Here is a 15,721-nt window from a genome sequence, read left to right as displayed (position 1 = left end):
TCAACCGACAAAGGTCTTCGTAGAATATGTAGGAGCCAATATGGGCATCCAGGTTCCGCTATTGGTTATTGACCAGAGAAGTGTCTCGGTCATATCTACATAGTTCTCGAACCCATAGGCTCCGCACGCTTAACGTTTGTTGACGATATAGTATTTATGAGTTATGTATGTTGGTAACCGAATGTTGTTCGGAGTTCCGGATAAGATCATAGACATGACGAGGAACTCCAGAATGGCCCGGAGATAAAGTTTGATATATGGGATAATAGTGTCTGGTCACCGGAAAGGGTTCCAGATGTTTCCCGAAATGTTTGGGTACGAGAACACTTTATTTGGGCCAAAGGGGAAAGCCCACAAGGTTTTTGGAAAGCGCAAAAGGAAGTTTTGCGGAGTCCAGGGACCAGACGCCAGGGTCCCTGGCGTCTGGGTCAAGACGCCGGAAACCCTGGCGTCTGGCCCTGGAGTCCGAGAAGGAGTCTTGCCTTTCGGGTGAAACCGACTTTGTGGAAGCTTTTACTCCAAGTTTCGACCCCTAAGGCTCAACATATAAATAGAGGGGCAGGGCTAGCACCCAAGACACATCAAGAAACACCAAGCCGTGTGCCGGCTACCCCGTCCCCTCTAGTTTATCCTCTGTAATAGTTTTCGTAGTGCTTAGGCGAAGCCCTACGGAGATTGTTCTTCACCAACACCATCACCACGCCGTCGTGCTGCCGGAACTCATCTACTACTTCGCCCCTTTTGATGGATCAAGAAGGCGAGGACCTCATCGAGCTGAACGTGTGCTGAACACGGAGGTGTCGTATGTTCGGTACTTGATCGGGACGGATCGTGAAGGTGTACGACTACATCAACCGCGTTGATAAACGCTTCCGCTTTCGGTCTACAAGGGTACGTAGACATACTCTCCCCTCTCGTTGCTATGCATCACCATGATCTTGCGTGTGTGTAGGATTTTTTTTGAAATTACTACGTTCCCCAACAGAGGCTCACTAGGGAAACATTGTTTGTCTATGTATTCACACATGTATTTAGGTTTCCGATCAATACAATTCTGGTATGAATAATAAACATTTATCATGAATAAGGAAATATAAAATAACAACTTTATTATTGCCTCTAGGGCATATTTCCTTCAGGGTGCTTATTTTTGCTAAGTTCTTACAACTCTCGTTCTTGAAACTATTGCATTTTTGAGTTGTAACACTTAAACTTGATGGTCGTCTGCCACTTTTGCTGCTACCTTATGATGCAATGATAAATCCCGCATGAAGTCATTCTGCAGACGCCCATTTTGCATTATGCATTTCATTATCTTCATTACTTTTATGTATGCATGATGAATTGTCTTCATGTGTTGAAGAAGATCTCCACAAAGCAAAATCTGCCATGTGCATTTGCATTCAAAGGCAAACTACTTATATGCACATCTTGAGGGGGAGCCTCTTACAACCTATGAAGACAATGCCTATGAACTTTAACTTTCACATACTTTTATCCCCGTTGAAAACTTCAACCAGTTTGTCATCAATCACCAAAAAGGGGGAGATTGTAAGTGCATCTAGTGCCACTCCTAGTTGGTTTTGGAGTTTTGACGACAAACATGGTTGAAGGACTAATGTGTTTGTGAGAATTGCAGGATAACATAGGTAGTAGTCCCTCAGTGATTCAGTTTACCTACCAGAGATGACCCCTAAAAATGTATGAAGACATTGAAGACAATGCTGGTTCGTGAAGACATTCACGTTGAAGATACTGACGATGAAGACATTCACTTGAAGACTATGGAGTGCGAACACATACTTTCTTTCGTAGTTTCCTTTTATTCTTTCTCGAGTCATAGGAACCACCGTACTGTTAAGTGGGGTCCAAGTGAACAAAGTCAGATGACTAAAGTGATGCTCAACCAAAATCCTATGTCTTCGAGCGAAGACAATGATAGAAAATCTTGTCCAGAGTTGGATGAGTCAGCTTTGCTTGTAGCCCAAGTCAAGCTGCCGCGTGTGTTTGAAATCCGACCGTTGGACATGTGTTGGTTCCGTAGTGACCCAGGGTCATTTCAGACATATCATGTTGGGTTGCATCCTGACTATAAATAGCCCACCCCCTACACCATAAATTGGTGGCTTCTCTTAGTGCACGGCTTTTGTCGTTTGAGAGCAACCCACCTCCGAAGCCTTTGAGAGAGAGATCCTTGCGAGGACAAAGCCCAAAACACCCAGAGCCAAAGAGTGTTAGGCATCACTGAAGTCTTTCTGTCCGCGTGACCTGAAGACATGTTACACTTGAGGACTGTGCATCCTCCAGTCGGTTAGGCATCACGTTTCGAGGATCCAAGATTCATTGTGGATCGCCAGCGAACGGAGTCTGTGAAGGTTTAGAAGTTTACCTTGAAGACTTACCAGAGTGATTGGGCGAGGACTGGGTGTCCTTAGCTCAAGGGGAATAAGGTGAAGACACAGTCTTCTGAGTTCAATCTCGGCCTCCCTAACTAGACGTACAGTTATTACAGCAACTGGAACTGGTCTACCAAATCCTTGTCTTCACCAAGCTACTGGTTCTATCCCCTACATTCTTTACATTTCAATTTGTCTTCGTGAAGTCATTGCTTGTTTGCCTGATCTGTTTGACTTCACTGTGCGAAGACTATTACCTGTTTGGCTTCATATTGTCTTCCATTCGGTTCCGCACTACCTAGCTGCTATTAGTCTTCGTGCTTTCTCTATATTGCTTACTTGACTATGGCTTGTCTAGTGTAGTTCATCTTTCGCTGCATATCATATAGGCTCAATTACTTGTTTGTCTTCAAAGACCTCGGGTTTTGAAGACTTTCATAAAAATCGCCTATTCACCTCCCTCTAGTCGATAAGTAGCACTTTCAACAACTGTGTCGATCTGGGATGATAAGTGGATCCCAAACATACTAAAAATGACCCCAGTAGCAAGGCTTGGTAATGCTCAAATTTCTCTTGTCTCGGATCTTATTGATAATGAGAACTGGACTTGGAAAAGTGATCTTGTGAAAGCTTCTTTTATACCCCGGACGTTGATGCAATTCTTAATATTTCTTTGCGCATAGGAGGGGGAGATGATTTTTTGGCTTGGGTGGGTGAGAGGAATGGGACTTATACTGTAAAGTTGGTGTATCAATCTCTAATGATTCAGAACAAGCAACATGCTCTAGAAGAAGGGACGATAACGAAATCTTCAGAGACAGATAAACAGTTGTGGTCCTATATTTTCAGAGGTTGATAGGGCAAAGCTTGCACCAATCATGTGGTCTATCTGGACATCTCAAAATAATATTACCCATGACAATGGTCGGATTGATCATGTTCAATCTATGAAGCTGATGAGAGAAACACTGGCGCTTCTTAATCTACCTCGCGAGCATGTACGCATTATGCTTGGGCATGGCTGGCGACCTCCAGAGGATGAAAGGATGAAGATTAACACTGATGGTAGTGTTTCTATGGACGAGCGTCGTGGAGGTGTGGGAGGGTGGCTCGCTCCTATACTTCCCTACACACAATATGGTGTAAACCATATGCCGGCATCACGGACCCGCTTATTGCCGAAGCTCTGTTATTTTTGCAAAGCTTCGGGACTATGATAAAGTCGTCGTCGAGACGGACTGTTTGGAGATTGTCAATTTCTGCAACTCGCGTCAGGTTCTTCCAGCTGTCACGGCGCCCATGCACCTTTGTTTAAATTTTTTGTTATTCAACATGTATTTAGATCAGCAAACTTTGTTGTCCATCTTTTTGCGAAGTAGGCTAGCACATTGGAGGTGACAGAGTGCTGGATAGATTCTACTACTCCTAGTTTTCTTGTAACTTGCGATTCTGCTGGGATGGTTGATGTTGAATAAAGCTCCCAAATTAACACGCAAAATAAAAAAGTTGAGGACCAAGCGTGCAGTCGGCAGTCTCTTATCCCACGCGAGCACCGCCCCCCCTTCCCACAACACACCTCCCTAATTCCCACTCCCTACCACCCGACCCCCTCCTACCTGGCCGCTGTTAGCCGTTCCCGGATCTCCGCATCCAGATCGCCGAGACGCCCCCCTCTGGAGTAGCTGGCGTCCTCACCGCCGGACCCAACCTCTGTCGCCTATTCCCCCGCCCAGCTCACTCTTCACCGCCGGGACCCCCTCCGCCGCGTGCTACCTCGCCAACTCGTCACTCTCGGGATCAGGTTAGCTTGTTTGCCATGGGGTGAGGTTGGTTCTAGTGGATCAGCAACTTCATGCCTACCTCGAATTGTATACCGTAGATTTGACTCTCTGTGTTAATTTTATACGGGTTGATCCGAAAGTTCATCTGACCCTTCATGTGCTACTATGATGTATCGTAATGATTGAAACTACATATAACTGATGCACCACATTTCAGTTTGCTGATTAATACATTAAGTGCTGCTTAACCTTTAGTTTCCTGATCACAACATGTTCTGTATGCTAGCAATTTGTCCCTGTTTTTCATCTTTGGGATTATGCTGCCAAGACCAGATTCATGTGCACTTTTAATGCCGGCCTTCCTTTTGCTGGCATTGATATGCTTTTCTTCTCTCTAGCATTCTTTTCACCGTTCATTAGCGCAGACAATGTTGAAAAGGTACTACTATATGGCCAGTAAACAACCATACTAAGGCTGTGTTCGGGAATCCTCTGCTCCTCCGCCAGAGAGCGGAGCGGACGGAGCACCCCTTTCGCTGCTCGCTAAAATTGAACTGCATGCCGCTCCGCTCCGCGGCGGAGTTACAGAGCGGAGTGATTCCGAACGGCCCCTAAATTCTCAGTGCTTTTCTCAACGCTCACCGCTTATACCAATGCTAAGCATAGTACATTGTGTGATTCTATTTTTTAGATGAATCATTTTGGTAGGAAACGACAACACCTAATTGTGAGACTAGCCAAACCAGTTGTTAAATGTGGACATACATGCTGTTTAGCTTAAGGGCTAGAGAAAGTACACATGATATAACATATGGCCATTTGGTCGATAGATATATCTAGTATAGGAAATCAAACTTGAGATAGTACTCCAAGGACACAAATTGCTCAAATCAGCTTAGGATAACAAGGGCCCAAATTTTCATTTGTGCACTGCCGTACTTCGTTTAGAGATTGAGAGCTATTGTAGAGCAGCATCCTATCTCTGCTGGGGAACAAGTAGTCATGTTCCTCTTAGTACTCGACCATAACCACAGGTTTAGGTCTATGCAACCGACGTTGGGTGGGGTAGGCAAAATTCTGGACGGCATGAGGCAGGGATGTGGGTCGAATCGGGGTGTGAAGAACAAGAATCTGTTGAGGAGGCAAATTCTGTAGAAGTTGAGGTCTTCGGCATCAATCTGTCAGCTGCTGCTGCTGCCTAGCCGCAAGGTTGGAAGGAGTCCGGAGACCAACGAGGTGGTGAGATGAGACCACAAGAATTTCAAGGAGACCATTCCTACATGACACTCCACTAATTCTCTTATTAAAGCTCTTCTGAGACCAATCCACGTCCATGTTGTGACATGTCAGCGTCGCAGGATTGTATTGCTAATGTTTTGGTGCCATACTGATCTTATGTAGATTGTATATATGCGCTTATTATTATTTACTTCCAATAGAAAGCTACATATTTTGGGCCGTTCCATACTTACATTAAGAGAGTCTTAATTACTATAATGCCAACATCTACTCCCAGTTTCAAGTCAACTTAATAATTTATGCTAAAAAGATGCACAGATCATACTGTCCCTTAAGTTGGCAAAAAGCATGATAGCTTTTTCATCAGCGGTATTCCAGAAATTTTGGACTTTAATTACAGCTCAGGAAACCAGCCTAACTAAAAGCCAGCCCACCCATGTCCCTGGGCAGCCAGCCAAAAGCCATTTCTGGAGAAGCTTTAGCCTCCAACATGTCAAATCATATGGTTGAATGAACATGTTACAAGAGTTTGTCCTCTGCGGCCTTTGCTAAAGATGACATTTACTGCATTGAGTTTGCAATAGGTTGTTAGCGCACAATGGGCAAATTCAAGGATAGTTCAGACTATAGGTTTTCTCTGTGCATTTATACTAACTTTTTATAGAATTTGGCCCCGCTATAGCCAAGGCTTGGGAGGGAAGCAAGGTATGATTAGGATTCGCATGCTTCTTGCTTAGGAGGCAATCAACATAATCTTCATCACTGTAGGATATGTGACAGTGAAGCTTTTTAATCTGGTTCAGCGACCTGTGAAGAGGCAGGGAGTTGATAGGCCATAAGGTGTGCCGAGACTCTGATTGTCAGTGGCGGAGCTACATTCATTTCTCTGGGCGGGCCAAAACAGGCCAGGTTAACAAATACCATTAAAACTTTGCTCTTAGGGCCCAGATTCAGCGCTGCTCTTGACTGAAATCTTGCTGGATTGGGCGGGCCATGGCCTGGTTTGGCCCAGCCGTAGCTCCGCCACTGGTGATTGGTATCTAATGTTGCCATTGGTTTCTCCATATAGGCTACCTGCATTATAGCTTCTTGTACTCATAGTCCCATGGACCATATGACTTGAAATGAATCTTCTCTTGACTCCTTAAAGGTCAGCAGCCTAATGCGTAAAATGCGGTTCTTACCGTTCATCTTGGGAGATCGACTGATCATTGACTATTGTTAGATGTCCTGCTCGATTACTCAATGTTTTTCTGATCTTTTTCGTTTTTGGGTTGGGTGGCATGGAGGTCATGTTATTGAACATCTGTTGTTCAAGCTTGAGATTATGAGGGTGTGGTTGTATTAATCTCTGTCTCACAGCAACCCAGAGCATGTTGTAGTTTACTTTGTCTGAATCTCTTTCTCTTCTTATTATAGGATGTGAAATACTTACGAAGGTCGCTTTTGAGCCATTCCTATTCTGGCCACTTATGCAGTTCATATTTTTGTCCTGTAAATTATGACCTGAACTCAGTAGTTGCTTTTGCAGGTGGATGTCCACCTGTACTTTGATTGAAGACAACTAACTTTGTTGTTCCTGAGGGCAAGAAGTAATGATCCGACCAGGCTCCAAGGAGTCACAAATTTATGATAACAATAGTCAGAAAGTTTATCCTCAGCCAATTGATGAAACTATGAATCAGAACATGGACACGATGGACAGTATGATTGGAAGGATATTCAACAACATATCCTCTTTAAAAGCTGCATACATTCAGCTGCAGGAAGCTCACACCCCTTATGACCCGGACAAGATCCAAACTGCTGATAAGCTTGTCATAGATGAGCTCACGAGGCTTTCAGAACTCAAGCATACTTACAGAGAGAAAAATCCTAAGCCAGTAGCAGCATCACCTCAAGATTCACGCTTGCTTTCTGAAATACAGGAGCAGCAGAACTTGCTAAAGACATATGAGGTCATGGTGAAGAAGTTCCAGTCACAGATCCAGAATAGAGATACCGAGATTACCCTTTTACAGCAGCAAATCGATGAGGCGAAGCATCGGAAATCAAAGCTGGAGAAGAAATTGAAACAGAGGGGCTTACTTAACAAAGAATCTGAGGAATCTGATGAAGAAGAGAACTACTTCTCTATTGAGCTGACACCAAGTTTATTTACATCTGCTGCTGATAATGCATACCAATCAATACACGATTTCTCAAAGCCCTTGATCAACATGATGAAAGCTGCTGGGTGGGATCTCGATGCGGCTGCTAACGCAATTGAACCTGATGTAGTTTACACAAGGAGAGCTCATAAGAAGTATGCATTTGAGTCCTATATCTGCCAAAGAATGTTCAGTGGTTTCCATGAAGAGAGCTTTTCCATCAAGGCTGCTACTGCCAGTGTGTCCAATGAGGCTTTCTTCCACCAGTTCCTTGCAGTGCGAGCCATGGATCCTCTTGATGTATTGAGCCAGAACCCAGATTCGGTTTTCGGGAAGTTCTGCAGAAGCAAATACCTGTTACTTGTGCATCAAAAAATGGAAGGCTCTTTCTTCGGTAACATGGATCAGAGAAACTACGTCATGAGCGGTGGCCATCCAAGGACAGCTTTCTATCAGGCATTTCTCAAGTTGGCGAAGTCCATATGGTTATTGCATAGGCTGGCATACTCTTTCGATCCAAAGGTCAGGGTCTTCCAAGTGAAAAAGGGAAGCGAGTTCTCGGAGATTCACATGGAAAGTGTGGTGAAGAACATGGTCTTGGATGAAAGTGCCGACAGGCCTAAAGTAGGTTTAATGGTGATGCCTGGTTTCTTGATTGGGACTAGCGTCATACAGGCCCGAGTGTACCTTTCAGATGTTAAATATGCTGACTGAAAATGCTGCAGTTGCTTGGGAAGATTCAGGGCGTATTAGTTCCTGTGGGCTCATTTAGTTGCATCTGAAATGGCGGGGGACTTTGTGTGTCTGTGTCGTGTGTGATGCTACCTGAAAGGATGTTATTCAGATGAAATGTGGTAGTCTATAGCAACACGTTTGTGAAAGACCTTCATATGCTTGTCTTTTTAAGACTAGAATGTTTATTCTCTCTGTTGCGTGATGTAATCCTGTCCAGTGTTTGGTATATATATATTGTTGGTCTGATTTGGATGTTGCAGCCTATGTGATGACTGCACAACCCTTTTCATGTTGCCATGTACTGTATGTAAGTATTCTTGTTGGTGTCTAATCTGGTTTTTGTACTGTAATACTATATGTGTACAGTAATTTTGTTTGTGTTCTGTACTGTGTAAATTTTGAGGTTTCACAGTTTTTCGTGAATACGCAAAATTCTGTGTATCTTACATTTTTTTTGACATCACTGTGTATTTTCCCATTGATATAGGAGATTCGGAGGTTTACACACTTGGGATATGTTTTTTTTGAGACATACACACTTGGGATACGTACACGTACAAATGGAATAACTGTAAGCATCAACGTCCAGCGATGGGGATTTATTTCAGGATTTCCTGCGATGTGCATTCGATGAGGAGACGTTTCTGTCGACGACGAGACGCCTACAGTGACTTCGTGAATCTCAAGATGATATGCCGGTTCAGTCTCTCGGAGGTGTTTATAGGGGTAGTGTGTGTGCGCGCGTTTATAAGGGTAAGCGTATGCGCGTTTATATGACCGCTTGCATCTGTACGGTGTTAAAAAAAATGTCCCAGTGATGCCCGGCTGCCGATTTCTAGCATTTACGCCCTGGCTCGTTGGGCTAGGCCTTCTAACTGAATGGGCCCGAGCCTTTCCAAAATGGGCTGCACGGCTTTACCATCGTGCGGGCTTCTTCTCTTCTACCAACCCCCCCATCCGTTCTGGCCAATCTCATTCTCGCCGGCCCTGTTCGTGCGAGAGCAGAGGAGACGGGGGTTCTTTGCTAGGTTTTAGAGCGGGTGCGGCGGCGCGGTCCTGCCGTTGTGTGTTAGGTTGGCCGGAGCAAGCGAGCGGGATGCCAAAGGGCGACGACGCGCTCGCGCGGAAGCGCGGGAAGGTGCGCCGCAAGCGGATGCGCAGCAGCGAGAACGCCGTCTCCACGCGCGTCGCCGCCATCATCGCCTCCAAGCGCCGCCGCAAGACCGGCAAGCGCCGCGGCTGCGAGGGCATGTGCTTCTCCCTCCCTTGCCCCGAGGACCCCTTCAACGAGCGCCACGGCAAGAAGCGCAAGGCCGAAGACGCCGCTGACACCAACGACGACCACGACAAGAAGAGCAAGGGTTCCAAGAAGCAGGAGCGGGCCACCGGTCCTAATGCCATACCCGTGCGGAAGAAGGAGACGGGGGAGGACCGGCTGGAGTATGACCGGCCGTCCAAGTTCCTGGTGGTCTGCCTCAACGCCATCCGGGACGGGGCTGGGGCATCCGAGGAGGACGGCGGCGGCATCCACGACACCGCCTCCTGGGGCATGGAGCTCTGGAAGTCCTGCGCGGCGTCCCCGCCTTCGGACGTGCTCGACACCAGCTACCAGTACGCCACCCGGGAGCAGACGGCGTGGCTCGTCTCCACGGCCTGCGACATCGTCGCCAGGAAGGAGAAGCTTGGAGTGGTCGTCTCATGCCCCTTCCTCCTCTACCTCGTCCCTTCCCAGGAAAAGGCGGTGCAAGTGAGTATTAACATCCGGCTCTCTCCACCTTCTTGTTCTTGATGCTGCAATGTCTAGTAGTACCACCAGGAACAAGGGTTAATTGATCTAGTGATTTATTTGGTATTGCTTCATTGCTTGAACAGGCCCGTTCAATATGTAAACCGTTGAAGTCTCTTGGAATACATTCAGTGAGCTTGCATCCTGGCGCTTCCATAGAACACCAGATTTCTGGGTATGTTTATTTCAATCACTAGTCTCAGATACAGTATCATGAATGTGAATATCTTGTGACTGTAGAGCCTATGGATGCATTTGTATGTGCAATCCTAATTCATTTTCTGTTGTCTCTATCAGACTAAAGAGCTGCGAGCCCGAGTTTCTTATATCTACCCCGGAGAGGCTCCTTGAACTGGTCTCACTAAAGGCAATTGACATATCGAATGTATCAATGCTGGTGCGAAAATTTGATATTTTGGTGTCTTCTTGATGATATTTCATATCAGTTCACTTGTACTTATCATCCTGATGCTTGTCAGTATTTCACTTTGAAAGCTATGTGCTCTGCAATTCTTTTAGCAAGCAGTATAGCCTTAACCCAGTATACTTAATGGCCTCACAAATTTTATTTACTGTCAAGTCCTAGCATTGTCAGTAATCTAGTTATGCTAACATCAAGAATAACTTCTTCTAACAGGTCATTGATGGACTAAAGGATTTCATGGACCTTAATATCATCAAAGAACTTTGTTCTATTCGAGGTACCATATCAAGTGATGCACAGGTAACTATATTTAGTGGTCAATGTGACCAGAGTGCGGCAACAGTGGCAAGAAATCTACTACATGGGAGAATTACAAAGCTTAGCACAAATGATTCTGTTACTTCTCGAAGCGCATTTGTAGCACAGCATGTACACTTCTGTACTAAAGGGGAAAAGACATCAAAGGTAATTGGAGTATGCAGACGGAGAAGCCCCGTTCATTCGTACTTCATTACCTACTGACATGCATGTCCTGAATTCATGATTCATAGTTTTTTAGCTGCAGTTGATTAAACTTTAGAACATTTTGCTGATTACTCAGGACACTGACAAGCTCTTTACTTATTTTCAGGTTAAGGAAATTCTTGAGAATGTTTTAGAAAACCATGCTAGTAAGACAGCAAAGGTTTTGCTAGTGGCCGTGAATGATAATGAAGCGCAGAAACTCTCTTCATCCCTTAAACTGGAAATTCTCACAGTGAATGATGGCTCGCAAGGCAGCACCTTTACCGTATGCAGCAGGTACAGCGAACCATTTCAATATTTCTTTTTGTGACATTCCCTATCTCAGAAGACAAACTGAGAACATGTGAAACATAGCCAATCCCCCCCCCCCCCCCCCCCCCCCCCCCCCCCCCCCCCCCCCCCAAAAAAACTTTTCAATTTGAAGCCATATTTGGCAAGGCACCACATTTCAAAACTTTTCAATCTGAGAAAATGTGTTTTCACTTTCAGATAATTTTTAGCTGCACCACTTTTTTGATTAATAACTGTGTTGTGGCACTGTGACATTGACAACTTGCGTGTTCCTTTGTATCTAATTGCAGCATGGGGCTTATCAATGTCCTTGTGAAAGGCTGTGAGAGCTTGGCAACATCAGGCGTGGATGAATTTGAGATTGTGTTGGTCGCGGACTTGCCTGCTTCATTTGACGATTATGTTGAGATCCTCACCAGGATAGCTCGTCACACGGTTGCAGGGGAGGTGCATGTTATCGTCTCTAAGACTGATGCTGCTCATGCAAAGCCCTTGGCTGATGTTCTTGCAAACAGTGGACAGGCGGTGCCTAAGTTGCTAAGACAATTAATTGACCAGAATCACTCCTGATGCAATATTCCTTTCTACTTATGCGGGGCCACCGAGCAATTTTGTCAGCGTCTAAGTGTTTTGCCTTCTTCTTTTCCATGTAATTCTCGTGTGTCGATTATTATCTCTTGCCTTGATGTAGCGCATTTGAATTTAAATTTTATGATGAATATGCGACAAGGCCCTTCCTTAAGAACCAAAGTGCATTCTATATATTATTATCTGAAAGGAACTGTTGCGATGAGTTTTGTTTGAAGACGAAATGTAAGTTTTTGCTGTGCTCACCAAATCCTTGTATGTTCTGACAGAATTTTGCAACACACAAAAATAGTTTATGTTGTACCATACGTCTTCTTGAATGGAAGGCGTAATTTGTAAAATCCGCGTCCTACGGGTTCTTCTTCGGGGACATCTTCGCGGGAAACTCGACCCAAACCACACATCCTTCTGGGTACCGTCCAAATCAGAGGGGCGGATAAAATCCCACCAATGCTCCTCCTCGCTCCCACCCCGCCGCCGTCGCCGGCCACCGCTCACCGGCGACCGGGTGGCAGCGCTGCCTCGTGCATCCGCTGCTCGAGCGTGCGAGAGCTTGATAGGTCCCCGAGCCGCCCGCCGCTGCCGGCGCTGGCGGAGGCAAAGCGGGTGGTGCTGGTGCGGCACGGGCAGAGCACCTGGAACGCGGACGGACGCATCCAGGGGAGCTCCGACTTCTCCGTGCTCACGCCCAAGGGGGAGTCCCAGGCCGAGACATCCCGCCTCATGCTCCTCGCCGACTCCTTCGACGCCTGCTTCACCAGCCCGCTCGCCCGGTCCCGCCGCACCGCGGAGATCATCTGGGACAGCCGCGATAAGGACCTCATCCCGGACTACGACCTCCGCGAGATCGACCTCTATTCCTTCCAGGTGGGCACCTGCTCGCTCGCTCGCTCGCTTGATGTTTGTGCAAATGCTTGGCAGCCGGCAGGTGCCTGCGGAAATGCCACACTGACGAGCGGGATTTGTTTGCAGGGGCTCTTGAAGCATGAAGGGAAGGAGAAGTACGGGGCTCTGTTCCAGCAGTGGCAGAAGAGTCCATCAGACTGCAGCATCGATGGGCACTACCCAGTGCGGGAGCTCTGGGACCGAGCCCAGGGCTGCTGGGAGAGGATCCTGACACACGAGGGCAAGTCCGTGCTTGTGGTTGCGCACAATGCAGTTAACCAAGCGCTCGTCGCCACATCCCTGGGTATGGTGTAACCAGATTTTGATTTGGATGTTATAATGCTTAGAGCGTGTTTACAGTTGGCGTGTTTGTGTTTAGGACTTGGCACGGAGTACTTTCGGACTCTGCTCCAAAGCAACTGTGGCGCTAGTGTGCTGGATTTCACCCCACAGCCCGGTGGACGCCCTCCAAATGTGTGCCTTAACCGCTTAAATCAGGTGAGTGTAACTTTGTTCGCATAACTGAACTTTACTTCCCTTTGCAACCAAAAAATTTCTGTTGACGCAGTGTGCTGAAACTTGACTTTCATGCTTATTGAAAATCCGAAACACACTATTAATATGAACTTTCTACTCCTCGCCTGTTTCTGTTAGCACAAGATCTTCTATTCTTAGATCAACTTCGAGATTAAAGGAACTAGCAGGGTAGCCGGCTTAATTTATATTGCTAGATTTGCTGCAATCTTATTACCATCAGCGGATACAACTTAGGTGCTTTAGAATAATGTGCAGGATAATTAGGTGTTCATAAAACATTGTAAATGTTGTGGGAAGTTTGAACTTTGAAGCAACAATACATCTTCAGTATGGAAAAATTGCATTGAGCATATTTCCTCTGCTTCTAGATAGTTGCAGGAATGCAACTAATGTTAATGAAAGTTGTCGATTCCACTGCACTTACTTGCTATTATTATTAATGACATATTTCAACCACCGAGCATTACTTATCTGTCTCAATACCATTGTTTGACAATGTTGACTTGTTGTGAGGTGTCCTCTTTTTTCAGGCTTCTTGCGAAGTAATAGATGAATTATTATTGTTATTTGTCATGTCAGTTTCTAGCACTTATGAGCAAGCATGATGGCTTATTTCCACTGTTTTAATAAGACAACACATATGTTTCCAGAGAAAACAGAGATGAAGTAATCAAACAAATGAAAAATGTGGTTTAGTCTTTTGCTCATGTTTGTATTTTGTACAGACCCCGAACTCTCCTATTTCTGCCGAAAGTTCTGCAGGTAGAAAGTCGAGCAAGCGGATCATTCTAGTTTGTCAAGGGGCTACACAGAGCAGTTCTGAGGTATGGATTTTCCTTGTGTGCACGCATGCATGAAGAAAGTTGCACTTGTTCTTGGGATCAAGCCGTGAAGGCACCAGGATCTTATTTTCTAATTCCTAGAATTAATGATCTAGACACCTATGGCAGTGAAAACTATATATCTTTAATAGCACACCGCACCATTTGTACTCTTTTGAGTTACATATAATGTCCTTTTGAACTCCAGGGTAGTTTAGGCGGAGTGGGTTATGCACCGCTGAACATGCTGGGTGTTATACAGGTAATTCACATTTTGTCTGTCGTACAGCACCAATTTATTTCCTTTCCAGTACAACAGCTAAGCTCATATTCGGTCACACACTTTCAGGCTCAGAAGACCGCGGAACTGCTTCTAGATCTGAAGGTGAACAGTATTATCTGTAGCCCACAAGTCGCAGCTGTTGATACCGCAACTGCCATATGTGAGGTAAATATAAGTTTCACTAACCGCAACATTTAGTTAGTTGCTTTCTATCTTATTTGTACCAATTTTTCACCTGCGCGATCTGATCTCATGGAGTCACTTGCAGGTCCAAGAGGCTGCTGATTGCTTAGGTGCTGACTGTGTGCCTCGTTACGTTGAAATGAAGAATTTGCTTGGACTCGAAATTGATGATGCCTTTCTAACAAAGCAAAAGGTTAGACCATTTACAGTTTCTGTGGTTATGATGAGCGGCATTACACTAGCTCTACTTTGAAGGCCTTTTATATGTCCTGAAAGGCTGAAACGTCATTGAGATGAATTCATTACGAAGACACCATGACATCTGTAATTCAGAACTACTATTAGCAATGATCATATACTTCCTTTTATTGTTAAAGCTATCTCATGCGCACATTGGCTGGCACCTTTCTCTAAGGGAAATTAGACTGTTACTCGGAAACTTTACAAAACCAAACATAAACATTTCACATTTCCGGGGCTGAAAATTAACAATCCCCCCGTTCTCTGCAGAGCCTTGAACAGATAGTTCAGTCTGGTTGGATGGGCGGCATGGAACACCAAAAGCTAAAGACATTGTGGGCTCAGTCAGAGGATGCATGGCAAGCTTTGGTAAACGAATTGCCAGAGGATGATGGTGCTGAGTCAGACCAAGTCGTTGTCGCCATCGGCCATCCTGCCATCCACCTAGGACTGCTCTGCAGGTGTCTGAACCTAACAATGGATTACATGCCATCTTTTCATCTGGACGACGGCAGCATCAGCGTGATCGATTTTCCAGATGGGCCGAAAGGAGGAGGTATCGTCAGATGCACGAATTACACGGCCCATTTGGGCAGATGGTCGTTACCCATCACAAAATCAACAGAAAACAATGATGAATTCTGAATTAATTTTTGTACAGAGGTAATTAACATCTCCCTTTCTTTCGCTGTAAAAAGAAACATCTTCCATTTCTTGGTGGGAGTACGATCCTTAAGGAAAATGAATTGAGCTTGTAGATATCATACACTGATGTAAATGGCATCTTCCTGGTTTTTATTTGTGAAGATTATTTCATTCACTATACAGCATAAGTTTCCAAAAGAAGATTTGTCAAG

At 45.3% G+C, this 15,721-nt stretch overlaps 3 protein-coding genes across 5 annotated transcripts; all 3 read left to right on the top strand.

The window, feature by feature from the left end:
* Positions 1-3,943: 3,943 nt before the first annotated feature.
* Positions 3,944-8,553, top strand: LOC123086360 (protein GRAVITROPIC IN THE LIGHT 1). 2 transcript variants are annotated; one of them, XM_044508118.1, is made up of 2 exons: positions 3,944-4,197; positions 6,948-8,553. In XM_044508118.1, exon 2 carries the CDS (start codon positions 7,012-7,014, stop codon positions 8,278-8,280), a length of 1,269 nt encoding a protein of 422 aa, XP_044364053.1. In that variant the 5' UTR covers positions 3,944-4,197; positions 6,948-7,011; the 3' UTR covers positions 8,281-8,553. The 2 variants fall into 2 exon arrangements, with proteins under 2 accessions (XP_044364053.1, XP_044364054.1); XM_044508119.1 differs by having other exon boundaries at positions 3,954-4,197; positions 6,936-8,553.
* Positions 8,554-9,266: 713 nt separating this feature from the next.
* On the top strand, positions 9,267-12,132 carry LOC123086358 (probable ATP-dependent RNA helicase ddx5). Its single transcript, XM_044508116.1, has 6 exons — positions 9,267-10,048; positions 10,174-10,262; positions 10,385-10,484; positions 10,725-10,976; positions 11,143-11,312; positions 11,618-12,132. The coding sequence occupies exons 1-6, from the start codon at positions 9,398-9,400 to the stop codon at positions 11,895-11,897; spliced, it is 1,542 nt and encodes a 513-aa protein (XP_044364051.1). The 5' UTR covers positions 9,267-9,397; the 3' UTR covers positions 11,898-12,132.
* A 174-nt stretch (positions 12,133-12,306) lies between these two features.
* On the top strand, positions 12,307-15,691 carry LOC123086357 (2-carboxy-D-arabinitol-1-phosphatase-like). Of its 2 annotated transcripts, XM_044508115.1 has the most exons (8): positions 12,307-12,782; positions 12,888-13,104; positions 13,180-13,298; positions 14,063-14,161; positions 14,367-14,420; positions 14,508-14,606; positions 14,710-14,817; positions 15,135-15,691. In XM_044508115.1, exons 1-8 carry the CDS (start codon positions 12,366-12,368, stop codon positions 15,507-15,509), a joined length of 1,488 nt encoding a protein of 495 aa, XP_044364050.1. In that variant the 5' UTR covers positions 12,307-12,365; the 3' UTR covers positions 15,510-15,691. The 2 variants fall into 2 exon arrangements, with proteins under 2 accessions (XP_044364050.1, XP_044364049.1); XM_044508114.1 differs by having other exon boundaries at positions 12,307-13,104.
* The last annotated feature ends 30 nt before the right edge of the window (positions 15,692-15,721 follow it).

Source organism: Triticum aestivum, chromosome 4A (genome assembly GCF_018294505.1).
Source record: "Triticum aestivum cultivar Chinese Spring chromosome 4A, IWGSC CS RefSeq v2.1, whole genome shotgun sequence".
NCBI classification, from domain to species: Eukaryota; Viridiplantae; Streptophyta; class Magnoliopsida; order Poales; family Poaceae; genus Triticum; species Triticum aestivum.
This window is presented reverse-complemented; position numbering and strand designations above follow the sequence as displayed.

What these genes read in the sequence shown, in the direction of transcription:
- LOC123086360 (XM_044508118.1), top strand. Translation starts at nt 7,012, where the DNA reads ATGATCCGACCAGGCTCCAAGGAGTCACAAATTTATGATAACAATAGT.
- LOC123086358 (XM_044508116.1), top strand. Translation starts at nt 9,398, where the DNA reads ATGCCAAAGGGCGACGACGCGCTCGCGCGGAAGCGCGGGAAGGTGCGC. An exon ending in CCCAGGAAAAGGCGGTGCAA is followed by an intron (nt 10,049 to 10,173) that starts GTGAGTATTAAC and finishes TTGCTTGAACAG; the next exon opens with GCCCGTTCAATATGTAAACC. An exon ending in TATCGAATGTATCAATGCTG is followed by an intron (nt 10,485 to 10,724) that starts GTGCGAAAATTT and finishes TTCTTCTAACAG; the next exon opens with GTCATTGATGGACTAAAGGA.
- LOC123086357 (XM_044508114.1), top strand. Translation starts at nt 12,366, where the DNA reads ATGCTCCTCCTCGCTCCCACCCCGCCGCCGTCGCCGGCCACCGCTCAC. An exon ending in CTACACAGAGCAGTTCTGAG is followed by an intron (nt 14,162 to 14,366) that starts GTATGGATTTTC and finishes TTTGAACTCCAG; the next exon opens with GGTAGTTTAGGCGGAGTGGG. An exon ending in CCTTTCTAACAAAGCAAAAG is followed by an intron (nt 14,818 to 15,134) that starts GTTAGACCATTT and finishes CGTTCTCTGCAG; the next exon opens with AGCCTTGAACAGATAGTTCA.